Here is a 21,670-nt window from a genome sequence, read left to right as displayed (position 1 = left end):
GGCTTCTGCCAAGGTCTGACATCACCGAGTTTCTGTGATTCTAGTAGAAGCCAGAAGTATGTTCTCTGTAATTAGAGGGAATTAGATAAACTATCAGGAAATGCCATAAAGAGCCTTCAGAAGAAAAGAAATACAAAGGAAAATCAGACTGATGATTATGTTCTGTAAAGCTGCTTCTCACAATTGTGGCAGCCACTACATATACACAGTCTCCCAACCCAGGAGCACTATATGCCCATAGCCACAGAGGAGAGATTATGAATGAGCCAGAGCAAATTCTTCCTCCTAGAGGGAAAAACAGGAAGTGTATCTCTTCCTGCTCATAGTCTCATTCTACAGTTCTACTCGCATCTACATGATTAAGCATATTGTTTATGAAGAAGCCAATGAAAAGAACCTGAAAAAAGATACATGGTGAATTAAGAAGTATTATTCCGAAGAATAATGGTTCTCTGTCTCTTTCCTGGTTTGCACTAAAACCTTACATTCAGGAAGACAAGCACACTTAGATAAGATTATCCATCCACTTTGTTGCCAGAGGTTAAAGTGCAAATGTCCTCATGAGAAGTTTAGTCCAAAGACACATTTGAGGGGATCCATCACTAAAAGAAGCAGTGTTCATGATAGCAAGGAGTTAACTCTCTGTTATGAAGTAATAAGCTCTTTGATTAAAAGACTGCATTTTCCAAAAAAGATTACACTTTGCACTAGAATTTGGTATTGCTTTATAAGCATATGGCCTTAGCAATTGAAAAACTGACTTGAATTTTAAAACATACCGATTTTAAATATTGAAGTTGGACTTGACATTTTTAAGCTACATGACTGTGGGCAAATGATGTAACCTGTCTATGTCTAAATTTCTTCATCTGTAAGATGAGGATAATAATGCCAATGCCTACCTTGCATGGTTCTTATGAGAATGAAGTAAGAAAATGTATAAAAGCCCCCGGCATGGCAAAAAGCAAGCACTAAATTAATGGGAGCCACTGAGAGAGTTGGGGCCTAGTCATTTTCAACCTGTAGGATATAGAGCTGTGTCTGCTTGGGGCGGTAGTTGGGGTACAGCTTAAATAGCATTTGCTTTTGGGAGGTAGAATGAGATCTCCAATACTTTCAGATGATCCTGGGGGAAAGGATGTATTAATTCCATTCACTTCTTTGATCAATATCTTAGTAATATAAAGGAAGTAGCATTCGTTTTTGAAAATTACTTGAATTAGGAGTTTTCTAGTTAGATTTCATTTCAATAAGGAATTATTGTTGAATATAAATTAGATTTGCCAAATGCTTAAGCTGCCCTGGAATGAACTTTAGTACCAGCCTGCTGTCCTGGACTAAATGATATGACCATACTGTAGGGCCAATGTATACTATTTAATGTCCTCATCTACTTAATTATCAGTTGCCCCCTGGTTTCCTTAAAGAGCTAATGATGCCCAACTATTTCTAGTGAGAGCACTTTGCTACTGAGAGAGTCAAACACCAAGGTGATTCTCTGAACACATTATCTGTGTGTGCTAGGTACAACAGCTAGGAAGAGATAAGATGATGGTGAGTTACTTAAAGCTCTTAAGACATGACCCTAGTAGAATATCCATAGGGGTTAAGAGAGGAAATTTATTTCTTGGCTTAGCATTTTGGAAGAAATCACTTGGCATTTGTCATTGGCAAGATAAAAAGAAGCTCTGATTTCTGTTCTCCAGAAGATGTACTTGGCTTCTTCCTTTCTCTTAATTTACCCCCATGGCTCTCATTTTGCCTCAGAATGTGAAAGAATAGGCTTACTACTTTGCATTTAGTTAATTTGGTGAGTTCACTGTACTCTCATCTCTGGGCTATTAAATAGTTCAAAAATAAATATCGCATCACTTGTGGAATATGTAGCATGGATCTCATTTGAGCTGTGTTTTAAAACAAATGGTAATTATTTAACATTTACATCATACTTGGAAAGTATTTCAGAATAGTACTTTTTAATAATAAGTAGTCAAACACATAACTGGGATCAATGGGCAAGAGAAAAATAAAATTTTAATGTTCCATTGAAAGGTGTAGGCTCAGGAAGAGAGAAAAATACTTATGTGTATTTTGTATACTTATGTGTATTTGGGACAAACACAGGTTGTGGACGACAGGATTGAAAGTCAGATTAACTGGATCAAAATTCAGGCTGCATACTGAGCCAGTCTAAGATTTCACCAAAATCTGGGAGCTGCTCCCACTCCCTGGACTTTTGTGCAAAGACTGGAGGAAGTTGTGAACAGCCTGGGCTAGGAGAACATTCCCCCTCTGGGGGAGAGGCTCGCATGAGCTCATGGGGCTTTCCACCGCAGACCCAGCCTTGGCAGCCACAAAGTGTCCAGCAGTGAAACCTGGCCCTTCAGTTCTCAAGGGCCCTTTGGAACATATTTGACTCTAAGCAGAGGTCACTATTCCAAGAGTGACTCATGTCTTGGGGTTAAGTGGAGATGATGGGTGGGATCCATGAACAGATCCAGCTCTTCCCAATGTGGGGGGCACCAGAGTGCATAGCTTGGGAGGGTTGGTCATCCGAAGAGGCACTGCGTGGGTGCATCCCGGGCAAAAAGGTTGAGAAGGTGATCCACTGCTTCCATACCCTGGGAAAGGTGTCAGACGGTGAGGTCACATCAAAAGGTATGAGTGTGGGTACCTCCTTCCCTCCCCCGACGGTGGGGGCCTCATCTCTCGGCCATATCACCTCTGTGCCTTGCACACTTCCTGGCTCAGACTCAGCCCTGTCCACGTTCTCTTCCACCATCTGATCTGCCCCCATCTCCCAAAGACTACTTGTGGGGACTAGGGAGGTTTAGGGGTGTAGTCAAGCCAGATGCACCGAGGTTGCTGCGGTGGGAAGAGGGCGCTGGGAGGGAGGAGGACCTGGGGCGCAGCCGTGGTGGGTGCGCCCTGCCAAGAAGGGCGGGGGCGACGGGGCGCGCACGCGGAGGAGGAGGAGGAGGAGGGAGACGGGAGGGCGTGTGAGCGAGTGAGACAAGAACAGGGAGCGCGCCCGCCGCCGCCGCCGCCGCCGCCGCCGCCCTCCTCTGGAGAGAGAGGCTGGAGTGAGGCTGTGCGAAGCGCCGCATTTCAATGAGGACGGGCCGAGGCACATCCCTGCACTAGTGGCCGCAACCGAGACGCCGCGCTCCAGCAGCTGCTGCCGCCCAGCCCGGCCCCGCCGCCGCCCCCCAGCCCTGCAGCCCCGCAGCCCCGGCCGCGCCCAGCCCGGCGAGGACAGCACCAGGAGGCGGCCCCCAGCGCGGCCACAAAGACCCCCGGCGGCGTCTCTCCGCGGACCGGTGCGTGGTTTGCCTTCCCTGGGGACGGGAGCTACGGGGAGGGCGGCCGGGGGACTCCGCAGAGCCCGCTCCGCCCGCAGCCGCGGGGCGCCGAGGGCAGGGCGGGCGCTCAGCTTGGCCCCGCCGCCCCGCCCGCAGTTCCTCGAAAGGCGGCCGCCCTGCCCTGGCCAGCCTGGCCCGACCCGGGGGCGTTGCGTGCGGGCGGCCCCGGGGCTGCTGGCACCTGCCTCTTTTGTTTGGTGCCATGGGGCTTTAAACCTGGAGTCAGGCGAGCGGGCCCTCACAGGCTTTTCGCGTTGTTAGTGGAGATGGAGAGCCAGGGCGGAGGAGCTGGGAGAGGTGCTTGTCATTGTCAGAACTGGCTGCGGAGCGGGAACCAAGGAAGGAGTGGCCGGGCCCGGCCTCTTATTGTGTGTGTGTTTTTCCGTGTGCCCGGGCCAGTGATATGTGCTTGTGGATGGGGTCGATTCGTGCGTGGTGGTGGCTGCAGCGTGGGTGTTGCAAGTACGTTTGCAGGGTCTCAAGTTCCTTCAGGGACAGCGAGGCTGCCTCATGTTCAAATTAGTACCTGCAGTGCTAAAAGCTTGCGGAGAGGAAATGGCATTTTTTCCTCCTAGTGGGAGCGCACGCACAGCCCCGCAATGCCCCACAAAAGAGGCTGCTTTTGAAAACCAGGTTTGCGCGGAATTGCTGCTGGATTTGGCAAGGAGATGCTTGGTCGGTGAGAGAGCAGATGAAAGGTTTCATTCAAACCGGCTCCCTCTCTGCTGCACCTGTGAGTGTGTCCAGGCATGGTGCACACACGTTCAGCGACCACACTGCAGGCTGTTCCGTGAATACATTTTATGACTGTTCCTAAATATATTGCCTTTCAGTGGGAAAGGAAAGTAGGACAGCGTTTAAAGTATGAAATGTCACATGGATGCAGGTCAGAAGGGATTTTTAAGAGAGGTCATATAGAGGAAAATTATAAAAGATATGCACACACCCTGTGATGTCTACGTCCGTGGTGGTGCACGGGCCTGGAAGGTATGTGTGCGTTTTATTTCATGCCAGTCCACCTGAATCCTAATCCCACGGTTAAAATATGCCTTGGGACTTCCAGGTCCAGCATCTATTTAGATGTGGTAGCATTTATGCCATTTTTTCTTGGTATATATGTGTGTAAATTTCTGAAACAAGAACCATGTGCTCGTCTAGAGAAGGATGAACATAGATTCCTCAAAATGGTGAGAAATCCCACCGAGAACAATCAGGGATGTTGGTTTCTTGAAATGGCAGGATTTATAGGAAAAACTCTGATGAGAGCCAGTGGCCCTTCTTACCTCCAGTGTCTGTGGTCGCTGTGGCTGAGGTGCTGTGGTTACCATCCTGGTGCCACTGCACATGTACACTCAGGCCCTTGGCCACCTACGGCCTCTGAACATTGAGCTGTGTGTTCTCGCACGCTTCCTGTGCAGAAAGTGTGAACCTGTGGAAGGCCAGTGGATCTTCAGAAGCTCATGCATGGTTCAAATGTATGACTAAGCCAAGGTGAGGGAAAGAACACCTATTTTGTTGCCACGAATAATTACCAGCACACTAGGGTGTGGAGTGTGCTTCATTTAGAGGTAGCTGTAGCCTTGAAAATGATTTCACTCTGAGTATGGTTTCTTTTGTCGACACCATTGCCCACTTTTGGACAGATTCAGGGAAGGGAAGTAAAAGGTGTAGCCCTGCCCTGGATGAACCTGTGATCCAGTTTGAGGAAATATGCAAATAAAATGAAACAAAGTAAACCTTTTTTCTATTTTAAATTGTTCTTTTCTTCTTTTTTCATCTGGTGTGGGAATTCTTAGTCCTAAAAGCCTGTTCCCCCAGGGGATTCAAACTATTGCCAAATTATTTGGCCTTTGCCAATTGTCAGTCACTGAGAATTCGATGTGCACTCTTTCTGGTAACAGAACTGTGCCATCCTTCCCTATGGCCCTGCTTGTTTTCTTTTAGTTTATATCAATTTGGAAGGAAATCCCCAAACTCCTAGTGTTGGGAGAATGATCACTGCCTTTAAGAATAAAACGCAAACTTCAAAAGTGAGTTTGGCCTTTATAATTTACAAAATGTTGAAGAGCTTAGTGAGTTGGTGTGAGTACTGGGAGTGTCTTCCACTCCACCCCCAAGACACACTCCCTTTTAGAAGACAAGAGAGCTCACTTTAAAACCATATAAATTAAAAAGTAAGAGCAGTTACCAATATCATGGACAAAAATTGGTTCTGTTTAACAACTAATGCCTACAGGATTGGATATCAAGTGATCATTGTTTTAAAGTTATCTAACATCAAAATCAATGAAACCAGTTCAGAGCTGCCTATATATAGTATAACTGTTTTTGAAAAATGCAAATTCTACTACTATGAGTTATTAAGAGGCAAGAAATAGTTTTCATATTTGGAGGGAAAAAAGTACACTGAACTCATTAACACTCCAGGTTTAAATCACACTTCATTTCTCCCTCCCCAGACCTTCAGTGGGGTCAGCAATAGACCCATAAGCAGGTAGATAGAATCACGAACATCAGAGGCCTGCTGACCACTGCTTCCTCTGTGTGCAGACGAAGTCTGGATCAGTTATGTGGCCTGTCCAAGGTCACTGAGCTAGTTAGGAGTGAGGGCTTACAAAATCCTTCTTCTCATGCTGAAGAGGAACCAGTTTCAAAGGAGCAAGGGATGGAAAACACCAGCTTTGGAGTTACAGTAAATCTGGGTTCAAATCTCAACCCCTCAGTTATAATTTTGGGACCCTGGATAAATTCCATATTCACCTGAGTATTAATAATATTACCTACCTTGTTGGATTAATATGAGGTTTAGAAGATAATTTTTAGCATATTATACAACTGGTTGATGAGTAATAGTGTCAGGTACCTCCTAGACCTTCAATAAATATTGCTTTCTTTCACTTCATTTCTGGAGTACCAAATCTCTAGCCATGCTTTCAGGTGTGAAATTTTAGCCACTCTGAATGGATCAGAGGTCAGTTTACTGAGGGTCAAAGAAAGGTTGGGGAGACAGTGGTGCATTGGTGAGTGTTCACTGACCTTCAGAAAGGTGATGTCCATCTATATGGTGGGACTTGGGGAGTGCTTGTAAGGTTCTTGCTCCAAATTTTCCATTTTCCTGATATTCTATTTCAACATGCCTGAAATTTTGTCATTAAAATGTCTTTCCTTTGAATGCTTTGGTCTTTCCACTTTCTAGATTGTCTTGTTAAACCACAGATTCCCCTGCAAGGCTCCACAAACCTTTATCAACCAACCCCTCAGCAAGGATGAACTTGTCCTCTAGTCAGCTTGCTGTGGGGACCAGGGGGTACAGATGTACCTTTCAAAAGGTCATGAGATGGAGATGAGGAAGAAAGCAGGGGCCTCTCTTGCCAGAAAGGAAAGATTCTATTCCTGCTAGCTCTTTATGTGTCAGGGCCAGGAACACAAAAACAGATTTTATTAATAAAAAAATTAGTACTTATCACATGTCAGACACTATGATAAGAACTTCATGTGCATGAATTTATTTAATAGTTAATACTGACTATGAGGTAGGTACTGTTCTCATTCCCATTTTGTGGTTGAGGAAATCAAGGCTTAAAGATGCTGAGCAAGTAGATTTTTCAAGCTTACACAGCTAGCATGGGGTCAAGTGTAAATCGACATCTTTAAGCCTCAATTTCTTCAGTCACAAAGATAGCCTTAATGAAAGGAAGAACCAAGAAATGTACTTCCAAACATTTTTTCCTTTCTTGTTGTTCCTCTTCCTTCTCCTCCTTCTCTTCCTTTTTCTTCTTTTTTTAAACTCAACTTTTCTGAAGTACTAAATATAAGTAAATGAAGTATAGTGAATTTGCTTTTAAAAATATTGAATGTGTGAATATGTTGGAAAATCTTCTTTAAGTTGGTCCAACCTACAGATTGATTTAATTTGCTCTCCATCTGGCCATGGGGCACACAAACATTATGTAAAACTTTTACAATCTGACTGTTATGCTGCCTGCCCTCTCTTTCTGTCCCAGCCCACCATAGCTACTTATCTTTCACTGTATGATGATATGAGAGCTTATTTTCTTCCTGCTACCAGGATTAGCCCTCTGCCCTGCAAGGAGTGGTAGGCTTTGGAGTCAGGGAAACCTGGAACAGAGTTGCTGGTGCAAGCATTTCTCAACTGTATTACTTGGAGCAATTTAGGGGAAATTTTTCTGTGCCTCAGTTTCTTCTTTTGTAAGGAAGGACAATACTTTGGAAAGTTGTTGTGTCTGTTGGGAATAATATCTGTTTGAAGCCTGATGAACCATGGGCAACCTAGGAGCTGCTTCTAACAAATTTGTGGCTGATTAATAAGCTGTTTCCACTGGGATCGGCCTCTTCTGCTGCCAGCGTGCAGAGGAGCCTGTGTTTATTTTGTGGGAATTCACAACCCTTTCTCTTTCTGTCCCACTTGATAACTCATATTAAATGTGTCATCAGTTAAAGCAATATTTCCACCCAGCTGTTCTGAAGCAGACCCTTTGAAATCATGATCTCAAAATAACATCATCCCCAAACTTTGGGAGGCCAAAGGGGTTGGGGGGCGGGGGAGGATCACTTGCGGCCAGGGATTCAAGACCAGCCAGGACAATAAAACAAGACCCTCATCACTACTACTAAAAACAAGCAAACAAACAAAAAATGAAGGAAATTAACCAGGCGTGGTGCAGGCACCTGTAACCTGTAGTAGTCCCGGATACTCTGGGAGATTGATGCAGGAGGATCATTTGAGCCCAGGAGTGTGAGGCTTCAGTGAGTACTTCAGTGAGTGCCATCTCACTGCAGCCCGGTGACAGAGCAGGACCCTGTCCCTACCATAAAACAAAAACAAAAACAAACAAACAAAAAAATATATATATAACCTACATCAATATGTGTGTCTGCTTTTGTTTCTGGGGCTCGTAGGTCCTACTTGAAGTCCATCATGTCCTTCGGCAGAGACATGGAGCTGGAGCACTTCGACGAGCGGGATAAGGCGCAGAGATACAGCCGAGGGTCGCGGGTGAACGGCCTGCCGAGCCCGACGCACAGCGCCCACTGCAGCTTCTACCGCACCCGCACGCTGCAGACGCTCAGCTCCGAGAAGAAGGCCAAGAAAGTTCGTTTCTATCGAAACGGAGATCGATACTTCAAAGGGATTGTGTATGCCATCTCCCCAGACCGGTTCCGATCTTTTGAGGCCCTGCTGGCTGATTTGACCCGAACTCTGTCGGATAACGTGAATTTGCCCCAGGGAGTGAGAACAATCTACACCATTGATGGGCTCAAGAAGATTTCCAGCCTGGACCAACTGGTGGAAGGTGAGCGCTGTGAGATAACCCCCACGTGACCCTACAGGTTTCAGGCTCAGATTTCCAGTGTTGTAGCCGATTCACATTTGCCCTCTGACAGTTGACATTCAGCCTTATGGCTGTGATCCTTATAGTTTCACACATATGAATGTGCTATTGTGTAGTGTAAAAAGGAAAAAAAATTAATGGTATTGTCAGGTAGTTTATAATAATGTGCCAAGGGAAAAAGTCCCTAATTCTACAGCATTCTCTATTTTCTTTCTCATACCCATGCTGCATTAATTTTAAAAGTCCATTTTATCTCTTCAATCTCATAGTTTATATTCGTTTCTAAATACAAATTAAACTTTTGCTATCACGATATCCGAAAGTACTTGAATTGAAAATGACAAATGGATCATGAAATTTTAGAGTTGAAAGGAACCTTAGATAGCTATCAAACCCATTAATTTTATCTTTGGAGTCTAAGGACCAGAAAATTCAAATGACATGTCGGTGGTTACGTGGTAAGATAGTGATGACCCTGGACCAAAACAGGTTTTCTGACAGCTCGTTCCACTGTGATGCTTCCTTTTGAGTTTAAAGGATTATTGTCTTTCTCTGATTTTTGAGGATATGCAGGGACTAATCTGTTCAGTTTAATTTTTTAAGTCCAATTTAGGTTAATAGTCGTTATCTGTTTTAGACATTTAATGTGGAAATAGGACTGTTTGCATCCACGGATGCAGCCTGGTATCTTATGCAAGCAGAGAAGGTCACCGACTCTGGGCTACACTTGCCTCAGGACTGACCCTGTTTGAACAGGGCATAAAGCCTGTCATTGCCTTAGAAATCATCGCCAATTAAAATGAGTTGGAGAAAAAAGACTGGGATTAAATGTATACCAAGGTGCAAAAAAAGCTAGCAGATCCTTTTTGGAGGGTTGATTTTTCTGAAATTGAGATCTCAAGGCCCTGATGATGAAGAAGTAGATGGCACAAAAGAATCTGGGAAAGGGAGGTCGGGCGGAGTGTTGGAAGAGCTTGATTTCACCTTGAGTTCATTTTTACTCCAGAACTATTTGCTCAGGCTGTGTAACTCAACTGGGTCCAGGAGGGATGCCATATAATCCCTCCCTCTCTTGTGCAGGTAGCAGGAAGCACCCGTTGCAGCCCCGTTGGAGTTGGGGGCTGCTCTCCCCTGACCGCACACTGACAGAGCCCTCTTGTCCTGCTTTGTAACCAGTGTATGTATGTGATTCAAGGCTGGGGACTTCTCCCTTTTTGCTTCCCTTCATCCCTTGGCAGAAATGCCAGCCTGATCACAGTGTGACTGGCCTTGAGAGCGTGCAGAGGAGCCTGTGTTTATTTTGTGGGAATTCACATCCCTTTTCGGTGACTTGACATGCTGCCAACATGCCTGTGGACTTGGCCTTTTTCCTTCTATTCAGAGGGTGGAACTTCCAGTAAATTAAAGGAGAAGAATTAACATGAAATTTTACTGTTTCAGCTTTAATTTCTGTGCCCTGTCCTTTGCATGACCTTTGGAAGTCCAAGGTTAAATGAAACATTTGGTGGTATAGTCTAGGGGATCTGGATAAAAGTTATACGCAAAGTCAGGTGCATGACCAGTCAACAAGCCGTCCCTCTGAGGGCCGGTAGTACTGTAGGGAAAAATATGGCAAGATCTCAAAGCACATCCTAAGACAGCCATGGGTTGACACCTCACTCTGTTCCAGAGTCACTTGTGTAGCATCTATGGGGGTTGGGGTACTTCAATCAGTTTCCCACCCAGAAATGATCTTTACTTAGAAGTGGCCGAAGATACTCCAATGACTCCCATCCACCAAGGAGAGGGTCTGGGAGGTGGTAGATGACAGTACTCCCTTCACATCTAGGGACCAGCAAAATTATGGCATGCTTGTCACCATCTTCTTTGTCTTTTACTGCAAAATAATGCTTTCTCTGAGGGACTGATGTCTTGACTGAAGGTAATAATGATAGCTCTCAGTTATTGAGCATGTGCCAGGCACTGGCCAAATCCCTGCATATATGAATACATTTAATTCTCACAATGATCCTAGGAGGTAGGAACTGTTATCCTTACACTAAGGTGAGAAAAGGAAGGTACAGTGTGGTTAAATGATCTGCTCAAACTCACAAAGAAAGAAATGGTAGAGTTAGGATTTGAACCCAGGAAGGCTAGTGCCAAAGCTTGAGCTCATAACTACCTCTAAGATGCTGCGTGCTATGAATTCAACTACTATATTGAGTTTTTCCCCTCAATCAATGTGAAGTAACTGCCGACTGAATATTCTGATGTTTAAAAATGACTTTTTTGGGAAAAAAACATTATCTGATTGAATGAATGGTAACTTTGGTACAGTGTGTGAGTTCACCATGTTGGCTGCATTTATTTTTTGAATTTTCATTTAAACAGATTTTTTTCTAATTCATAACACTGACAATTAGCATGCAGCTGCACTTAGTGTTTAAATAGCTGGAAATTCATTTAGATTCGCCTCTTTGTCAATTACATTTTTTGCTTAGTCTGTTAAAATGCAAACCGTTGCTTCATATTCATCATTAGGCTCATATCTCTGACTTTACATACTAATTTTATGTAAACGTCAATGCATGTTATTAGCTTTTCATTTCCCCTTCCAATATGATGATGTTTGAGTTTTAAATTAAATCCTTTTAGTGGGTGCAGTGACAAGTGTATTGGACTTATAGTTATTTTCTTGCTCTTTCTCACTCGCTCTCAGACTAAAAGTTCTGAATTACAATATTTGTGAATTTCTTTATCTATGACAGTCTTGTGGTCACTGTCACTGTTTTGTTTTTATCTATGGATTATTATGCCTAAGTGTGGTTTAAGCATGTTGGTAGAGCTAGCTGTATGTATTTAGCTGAGCCAAAAGTATATAGTCAGTGTGAATGTGTGTGTCTATGATTGTATGTGTGTCACCTATGCACATATGTATGTATATACACACATATTCACACACATACACTTAAGAGCATTCCAAAGGTGACACTCTTGTTTGCTTTCAAAATGGCCTTAATATGTTTTTTTAAAAAAATCATGATGCTTAATAAGGAAAGTTGAATTGCAGGCCTATTTCCGCAAGTGATTCATCTTGAGACTTGGCCTCATTTCCCCCAGTTTTGCACCATCTATATTCTACTGTAGGTATGTAAATGTTGTGATGATAAATAAAGGTGTCACATTTAAAGCCTTTGAACTCTTAGGAGAAAGATGTAATGTAAACCTGGAGCATTGATGGATTGACTGATTTGTCCTTCTTTTAACATCTTATGAAAATGTACATGTGAGAGGGCCAGAACATTTTCTTTAAACATTAAGATAAAAACTCTGTAGATATGTAATCTTCTGGATACAAGTAAGTGAATTTGTTCATCAGATCTGCACTATTAGAGATGAGTCCCTCTTCTTCTTCGGTTCTCATGCATGCCTTGGCTTTTCACTAACCCTGTATGGACATTGCCTGACTCTGGAGCTGCAGTTTGCATAAGGGCTTTTTCCAAGTTTCTATCATAATCCCCCTCTCAGGATTAAACCCATGCTTCACCCCACAGTTAGGGAATCTCTTTCCTACCACAGCCTCTGGGTTACCCATCTTTTCCTATTCCCTAATAGAGCATCCTCTACTTTATTTCCCTATTTCACTGGCTTTCTGTATGCCTCTCCTTGCTATATTGAATTTTTTAAAATTACTTTTTGAATAGCTATAAAATTTGCTCTTCCTAAAATTCCTCAGAGGGGACTACTTTACTAGTTTCTTTTTCTTTTCTTTTTTCTTTCTTTAAAAACAAAACAAAAAACAAAAAACAGGGTTTTGCCATGTTTCCCAGGCTGGTCTCAAACTCCTGGGCTCAAGCCATCCACCCACCTCAGCCTCCCAAAATGCTGGGATTTCAGGCGTGAGGCACTGTGCCCAGCCTACTAGTTTCTTGAGTGTCCTCTCAGAGATACCAGTGCATGTGAAGGACACATATACAGCAATGCCCCCTTATCCTGGAAGGAAATACGTTCTATGACACCCAGTGGTTGCCTGAAACTGCAAATAGTACTGAACCCTGTATATACTGTGCTTTTTTTCCTGTGAATACATACCTATGATAAAGGTATGTATATGACGCAAGGTATATGATAAAGTTTATAAATTAGGCATGGCAAGAAATTAACAACAATAACAAATAAAATGGAACAATTATAACAATATACTATAATAAAAGTTATGTGAATGTGGCGTCTCTCTCAAAACATCCTTTTGTACTGTACTTGCCCTTCTTGTGGTAGAGATGGAAGAAGCAAGATGGCGTGAGAGTTCATCACACTACTCAGAACTGCATGCAGTTTAAAACTCCTGAATTGTCTCTTTCTGGATTTTTTCATGTAATATTTTTGGACCTCAGTTGACTGCAGGTAACTGAAACCATGGATAAAGTGGGGCAGTACTGTAATTTGCCCAGAAGGTAACTTTTTATGCCCACAGTTCTGCACCTTGCTTTGTGTACTTAACAATATATCCTGAAGACCTTTCCATATCGGTACATCCAAAACTACTGTGTTCTTTTACTGACTTCATAGTACTCCTTTATACGAAGGTACCATCATTTATTTAACCAGTCTTTTATCAATATGCTTTTAGGTTGTGTTCAATTATTTGTTATTACAGACAGTTGTGTGATGACTATCCTTGGATAGATGTTTTCCACTCATGTAGGAGAATATCTTTAGGATAAATTCCTAGAAGTAATATTGTTGGGTAGAGAGGTACAAGCATTAAAGTTTTAAGCACTATTTGCAAAATTCCCCTTCATAAAAGTGGATTCAGTTTACACTCCAACCACTTATGTATGAAAGTGGCCGTTTCTCTATCCTCAACAAGATGTTTTGAAATCAGATGTTTCCCATTAACTAACCCATTAAGAAAAGAAAACTGTATGTCTTCTCATAGTTTTAATTTTCATCTTTTCATGTGTTTAAAGGGCATTTGTATTTCATTTTCTGTGCGTTGCCTCTCCATCATTTATGATCATTTTCCTATCAGGTTAGGGTTTTTTTTATTAACTTGTAGAATTTTTTTTCTTTTAAATATATTAACTCTTTGTAATAATGATTGAGAGGGCAGTCATGTGTCATTTAATAGGGTGGATATGTTCTGAGAAATGTGTTGTTAGGCAATTTTGCCGTTGTGGGAACATCATAGAGTGTACTTACACAAACATAGATGGTGTAGCCTCCTCCACACCTAGGCTATATGGTATAGCCTATTGTTCCTAGGCTACAAACCTGTACAGCTTGTTACTGTACTAAATACTGTAGACAATTATAACACAATGGTATTTGTGTATCTAAACATCTCTAGACATAGAAAAGGTACAATAAAAATATGGTGTTATAATCTTATGGGACCATTGTCATATATGTAGTCTGTCATTGAACCAAATATTGTGGCACATGACTCTATTTTTTCCAGATTTCTCTTTAGTGACTTCATTTATTGTGTTTTTTGCCGTGTAGATGTACAAAACAATTATATAATCAAATGTGTTATTCTTTATTAATAGCTTGATTTTCATGCCTCTTGGGTCCTTTGTACACTGAGATCATAAAGCCATTTTTCCTCATTTTGTTGTGGTATGTTTATGTTTTCACTTAAAAAATATTTTAATGGAAGTCATATTGTTATAATATGTGAGACAGGGATTCAGTTTAACCTTTTCTTCCCCCAGGCTATTTGCTTCATTTCTTTAACATTATATTTTCAGATTAATTTGGACTTATACAAGTATCACAGAGATAGGAAGTTCCTGTTTACCCTTCACCCATCTTCCTGTAATGGAACAGCACACACAATCATGGTGCAATGAACAAAACTAAGAAGTTAACTTTGGTACAATACAGTAGTTGAACTACAGGCCTCATTTGGCTTTCCTTCGTTTCCCCACTGATATCCTTTTTTCATTCCAGAATCACACATTGCATTTAGTTGTTGTGTCTGCTTCTCCTTGAAGCTATGACGGTTCTTCAGTCTTTTCTTATCTTTAATGACCTTGACAGTTTGAAGAATACCAGTCAGTTATCTTGTAGAATGTCCCACAGTTTGGGTTTGTCTGATGATTAGATTGATGTTATGCACAGAAGTCATGTTTTGCCCTCAGTACATCATTTCAGGGGGTACATGATGTTGATATGTCTTGTTGGTTACCTGTGATCATTTGGTGAAGGCAGTGTCTGTCAGGTATATTCACTCTAAAGTTATAATTTTCCCCTTTGTAACTAATATTTCGGGAAGAAACTTTGATGCTGTGTAAATATCTTGTTTCTCCTTAAGCTTTTGCCCATGAATTTTGGCATTTGTTGGTGGATCTTGCCTATAGCACTTATTACTATAGTGTTCTAATGGTGATTTTCTTTTCCCTCTTTACTTGCCAAATTTCTAAACATTACTGTCCTCCATTTTCCTGTCTTTGGATCATCCACTGTGATCTCATCAACTGACATTATTTTAACCACTCTTTTAAGGCCTATTACTCCTAAATCAGATCTTTCTTCTGCACTCCAACTACCTGGATATATAGAACTGTTTCTCTTCCTTAGTTCTTTAAAGCTCAACATGTATAATTGTGAACTCATTCTTTTCCATTTTCCAGAATTCATTCTTTCTCTCATGTTCCAGCTCTTATTAAATAGTGTTACCACCTGCTAGGGTCCTAATGTTTGGGACCCCCTCAAAATTCACATGTAAAGGTATTAAGGGGTAGGGCTTTTGGTAGGTGATTAGTTTATGAGGCTGGAGCTTTTATGAATGGGATTCATTGCTTCATGAAAGAGGCCTCCAAAAATTGCCTTGCCCCTTCAACCCTGTGAAGATACAATGAAAAGGCACCATCTGTGGGGAAGTGGGGCCCTCACCAAACACTAAATCTGCTGGTGTCTTGATCTTGGACTTCCCAGCCTCCAGAACAGTGAGAAATAAATGTGTGTTGTTTATATGCCTCCAGTTGATGGTCTTTTGTTATAGCAGCCAAAGGACTAAGACATCACATAACTTAACATCACCCTTAATGTCTCTCTCTCTTAATCCCTCAAATCCAGGCTATCATCAAATTCTGTTGATTCTGCTAAGACATTTCTCCAACTTGTTTTCTCTTCTCCATTCCTATTTCTGCTTGCTGGAAATCTCCAACTGATTGGCTTCTAGGAACTTCAAATTTAATATGTGCACAGTCAACTTAATTTCCTTCTTTACTGCCTAATCCAAACCTGTTCCCCTTCTAATTGTATCTATTGTGGTATATGGGAAGTAGGCCCAAAGAGAATTTTCAGTGTCATCACTTCAGTGTTTTTGTTGCCTCATATTCCCTCGGAACCCACATCCAGTCAATTGCCAATTCTGGCTGGTTGTATCTGCTAAGTACTCCTCGTAACATCCACTCCTCTGTCCCTAGTGTGGATACGTAACATTCAGTTCACCTCCTCTCCTGGTCGGCTGTGATGACTTTCTCGGTGATATCTTGACTTCTCTCTCCCCATGTTCACTTCAGCCCCTCATTCACACTGCAGCCAGTGCAACCTGTTTATCACCCAGGGCTGATCGTGTGTAAAACTCTGACCTTGTTGCCTGATGTGGTTTTATCTAACTCGTCTGTCTATGGAATCATTTTTATTTCATTTTTTTTTTGAGAAAATGTTTTAATATATCAGAGAATATCCCTTTCTGTACTGTGCAACAGAGCATATTATTATTTTATTTTTATCTGGAATGTTCTCCCCTCTCTTTTTTGTCAATGGTAATCTTACCCTTGCTTCCAAGGCCAGTGTGAATTCCATTTCCCTTTCATAGATAGCCCAGTGGGAAGTGGGAAGTGACTTCTTTCTCCTCTGAATTAGGATGGCCTAGACCACTTACTTAGCAATTATCACTTACTGCCTTGTGGTGGAATCTTTTCGTAGACACATCTTGCTTTCTAACCTATTTGAAGATAGTCTCCTGACTTAGGTTTCTTTCCCTTCCCAGAGTGGCTAAGTTAGGTCTTGCACCTATGACTCAGGATTTAGGAGGTTGTTTTTAATTTTTAGGTTTCATTGTTAATGTTGTATGTGCTTGTCACAGTTTTGTTATTTGTTGTTTTGTTATTATGCAAAATTTTTTAGCAATGAGATTATGGTTATAAACATTTTCATGGCTCCAAGTAGTTTTCCATGTTGCTTTTTAAAATGATTATTACCATTTTAATGTCTGTAATGGTGTTTTCTATTTATACTTTATTGTGTGTTTATCCTTTGTCATATATTTTAGCACCTTGTATTATTTTGTTGCTGCAACCTCAATACCACTTTATTTTGATTATTCTTTTGTTACAATTATAATAGGTACAAGAGTACATCTTAAATCTGCTTTAACTTGCATTTCTTGGCTTACTATTTAAGCACCCTCCATGTGTTTTCCATATATTCTTTGTTTTGTTTTTATCCTTTGCCATCTATTTTTGTACCTTGTATTTTTGTAAATTATAATAAGCCATGCTTATTATAATAAGAAATAAGTAAAAGAGTCTCTACTTTTCAATTTCAAAAAGTTTAGATCTCTCATTTTTTTTTCCTTAATGTTGTTTTTCTGTTGCTTTGGATTTGAGAAGGTGACATGTCCACAGGTCTGACATACACATTCAAGTTCATTTTCTATAAGCTTACTTTTATGTTTTATTGTGCTACGGAAGACTTCTGCAAAAGAATGACCCATAAGCACCTTTGGGAAATCTTTTTTCTTGCCTTTAATAGCTCAATGAAAATCATCCTAAGCCAGTGACTTCCAGGTAGATTATGAAATGTTGCTGTGCGTATCTGAGTTGCCTCATAAAATGTAATATCCAGAAGGTACTTTACGATATTCTATTCTGTAAACAATATTTCATGTAATTTAATTCAGTTCAGTTGCAGAGGTTTCAATACATATTTGAGTTTTTCCTAGATTTTGCCATAACTCACAATAATGAAATTTAATTGCCAGAGTTTTTAATCAGAAAGTTTATCCTCTGGAAAAATGAAATATATTACGGATATCCTTCACTTAAGGATGCTTTTGACTATGCCACATATTGATCTTAAAGGAAGCCTAGAAGAGGTAACAACCAGCTCTAGTAATGTGAAGGATGGAGATGAGGTCATTTTCAGACTGAAGTTAAGTAATATCAGAACTGGAATTTACTCTTAGCCAATGAAAAAACTCCCACAATAAGAGGCAAATTTGTAGAATCCCCCAATATAGAGTCTCGTGGAGGAACACTTTTATAGCTGACACACTGCAGGCCCAGTCACCCAGGGAACTGGTACCACATTGTCAGTTTTCAGTAGTGCCCAGGGAACTCATTTTAAGTGGAAATATTCTAATTTCATAATGGAAGCGAATGGCAAAGTAGAATTAACTTCACAGATTTTTAAAATAATAAATCTTATTAGAGGAAATGTATTCTTATGCTTTGAAGAATAATGGCCAGTATGATCATTTAAAAATACAGGCCAGTCGCGGTGGCTCACGCCTGTAATCCCAGCACTTTGGGAGGCTGAGGTGGGCGGATCACTTGAGGCCAGGAGGGCCAACATGATGAAATCCTGTCTCTACTAAAAATATAAAAATTCACTGGGTGTGGTGGTACATGCCTGTAATCCCAGCTACTCAGGAGGCTGAGGCAGGAGAATTGCTTGGACTCAGGAGGCAGAGGTTGCAGTGAGCTGAGATCACACCACTGCACTCCAGCCTGGGTGACAGAGTGAGACTCTGTCTCAAAAACATAAAAAATGAAACCTAAAAATAAAAATACATAGGTGATTTTTTAAACAGGAACTCTTCAGTATCTTAAAAATAATCTAGTATGCTTACTTAGATATTATTTCATCCTCCAACTTTCTGAAAATACTAAAATCTTTCAGGAAAGAAATTACCATATTCTGACATTTTAGTATTAGTTGGATCCAAACATAATTTCATGCTTATTTCCTTACTTTTAAAAAAAAACTGTCATTTTCTTTATCTCTCTCTCTACTTAAAAACAAAGATTAGTTTTTGGCCTTCATAAATGCCAAAATTCAGCCAGATGCTGCTCCAGCATCTTGCTATTTGTTGGAGTGTCTTAGACACCCAGAGTGTTACATTTCAAGTGAAGAATCAGACTTATCATAGAATCCTTAGGGCTTGAACAAACTGAAAAAACAAACAAACAAACAAGAAAAACTGGTTGTATGATAACCAACCAGAAAATCATGATGTTTGCAATTTCTAGTACCACCGCTAAGAGCTTTGCAATCATGCCATCCTTGTTCAAGTTCACCTATAGGAAGTAATGCAAAGCTTCCAAAGCAAATTTTGGGCTGTTTTGCTCAAAAATACCTTGTGTTTTTTTATTTGTTTGTTTGTTTGTTTGTTTGTTTTAGATAAATTCACTTTTATTTCATTGTTGCAGTAGAAGTTATACCAAAAGACTTCGGGGTGTGGGGTGGCTTAGTGTATGTAAGAGGAAGTATACTACAGTAATTGTAAGCTTACTTTGTCTTGTTATTTTGTTTGTTTGTTTGTTTGTTTTTTAAATAAAGAGAGATGGGATCTTGCTTTGTTGCCCAGGCTGGAGTGCAGTAGCACAATCATGGCTCACTGCAGCCTCATCCACCCAGGCTCAAGTGATTCTCCCACCTCAACCCCCCAAGTAGCTGGGACTACATGTGTGAGCCACCATGCTTGGCCCTGTCTTGTTATTTTTGAATGGCACTTAACACACATACCTCATGTCAATACTTGAATGCACTCTAAAAATGATTATTTAAACAAGATTATAACTTATCTCTTAACTCTGAGTCACACTAAGGAAGAGATTGAACACTGGATATCTAGAGCTACTTGACCAAATCAAAACTATGTATTCTTCCCATTCAGAACAATCACGTTTGTTAATTTATAATAATCGATGATAATTAGCCCATGAATTGAAAAGCTATTTTTTACAAAATCAGAAAATATAACCAACTTTAATTTAACTGCGTTAAGGCGGGAACCACATCTCTTGTGGCTGAGAGAAGTTCGGTGTTATGATTATGGTAAAAATAGTTAATACATAGATTTGAAAAGATTTAATGGAAATTTCTTTTCATGATAAAATGGAAATGTATTAGCATAAGGAAATCAATGGAAATTTATTAGCATAAGGAAATCCATCTGGGCCTTTCCTGAATTCCTGAATAGTGTCACAGACTCTAAATGACTGTGGTGTGTGATCTTGGATTTGGTGGCAGCTCCTTCTCCTTCCTTTAGCTGTTGCTTTCCTGTTAGCACAGTATCATCTGTTACTGGAGTCTCACATCCTTCTCTAAGATTCTCATTCCAGTCTTTAAATCTGATTATCCAGCAGAGGAGCCTCACATTTACAGCTCAGATTAAACACATATTTCTTCCGATCATTGTTGCTTGAACCAAACCAGCAATGCCTTCTCAGTGTAACTGGAGAACTTTCTTAGGCTTTTAAACATTTTCAGGGTGCTTTATCTAAGAAGATATTTTTAAAAAGCGTTTATTTTCTCTTTTAACAAACTCACTCCATGTTGCTATGTTCTTTAAAACTGCTCCCTCTTCTAATTTAATATATTTTTAAAGTTTTTGTTGAAATGTAAACTGCTCTCTATATCTTTGTTTTGCTTTTAGTTATTAGCTTAGTATAGAAACTTATAAATAATCAGACAATTGCATATCTTCAGTTAGCACAGAATTCTGACAGAGGCTAGCTTTGCCAGCTCAGTTACATGCCGTGTGTCTCACTGGGGAGTGTTAGGGCATTCTCACATTGACATGGACCCAACGTGGTGTCCACTGGTAACTGTTCAATATAAGACCTGCTTACCGATTTCTAGTAATTTTGTTTTTGAATTTTTCTTTCAGGCTTACTGCACGATTAGGGTATGTAGCCTCAGGTCATTTTCACTTACATAGCAGGTTTGTATTTGAGATCACTTTGATCTCTATCTTCTAATTTGATCTTCATAAAAACCTAATGAGGTTTTGTTTTATAGATAAATAAACTACCACCCAGAAATCTGAGGGACTTGTCCAAAGTCACATGCTTGGAGAGGCCAGGTCTTGAGCCCGAATTTCCAGTTCTCTCTTCCCACTATCATGTTCAGGTCATCACTCCATGAAAACTCCCAAAACACTGCTGTTTCTATAGTACCCAAATATGCCTTTCTCAGGATTTAAGAAAATATCAAAAATACATATATGTTTTTGATATTTACTTAAATCCTGAGGAAGGCATAGCTGAGACAAGTCATGATCTGCCAGGTGAATAGAAATGGGGTTGGTTAAACTTGCACTATTCATACAACTTCTAGTGAGGCATAATGTGTATGTATACACATTAGAGAATATTTTAAGAACATCTGCAAAACAAGTGTTCAGTAACATGTATAACTGCTCTTTTTAACTTTTGAAGGCCTGCTTCAGTTATTTTTATGTGACTACTTATTCTTTGGCCTTGGATGCTTGCACTGTGAATTTAAAAATAATACAAGGACTTAGATAAAAGTCAATGGGCTGTGTTAGATTAGGCCTCGGTCATTTTACCTACAATTATGAAGGTCTTTCAGCATTTTTACCTATTCCTAGTTACAAAAACTTATTAACACAGAAAAAAAGCCATTACAAAATCTTTAATTTCAAAAGGCTTTGACCTAACTTTATGAAATATGTATTTAGAATTCGTCATTTTACAATTTGTTGTCTCTTGGTTCATGTTTTTCTTTTTTGTGTGTGTGATCTACATCTACTTAATAGTCTGATTATTTTCATTAAAAGATTTCCTGCTAAGGAGTCACTTTTAATAAACTTTTACTTATATTTATTTTAGAGCCCATTTTTGAAGCTGTAGTTTGTATGTTGAACACTTCTAAAACCTCTTACTTATGAACAAGTATGAATTGACCTTATAGTATGTGTGGATCACTGTG

At 40.4% G+C, this 21,670-nt stretch overlaps 1 protein-coding gene across 3 annotated transcripts in view; it reads left to right on the top strand.

Moving 5' to 3' along the window:
- The first annotated feature begins 2,923 nt into the window (after nucleotides 1–2,923).
- DCLK1 (doublecortin like kinase 1) overlaps nucleotides 2,924–21,670 on the top strand; it is a 354,866-nt gene continuing 336,119 nt past the window's right edge. For all 3 annotated transcript variants that reach the window (XM_034936574.4, XM_034936575.4, XM_034936576.3), the window contains exons 1-2: nucleotides 2,924–3,320; nucleotides 8,283–8,677. In XM_034936574.4, coding sequence (XP_034792465.1) covers nucleotides 8,302–8,677 — 376 coding nt within the window. In that variant the 5' untranslated portion in view covers nucleotides 2,924–3,320; nucleotides 8,283–8,301. The remainder of the gene's footprint in view (nucleotides 3,321–8,282; nucleotides 8,678–21,670) is intronic.

Source organism: Pan paniscus, chromosome 14 (genome assembly GCF_029289425.2).
Source record: "Pan paniscus chromosome 14, NHGRI_mPanPan1-v2.0_pri, whole genome shotgun sequence".
In the NCBI taxonomy this organism is placed as follows: Eukaryota; Metazoa; Chordata; class Mammalia; order Primates; family Hominidae; genus Pan; species Pan paniscus.
The sequence above is the reverse complement of the archived record's forward strand: the minus strand, read 5'-3'. Positions and strand labels throughout refer to the sequence as shown.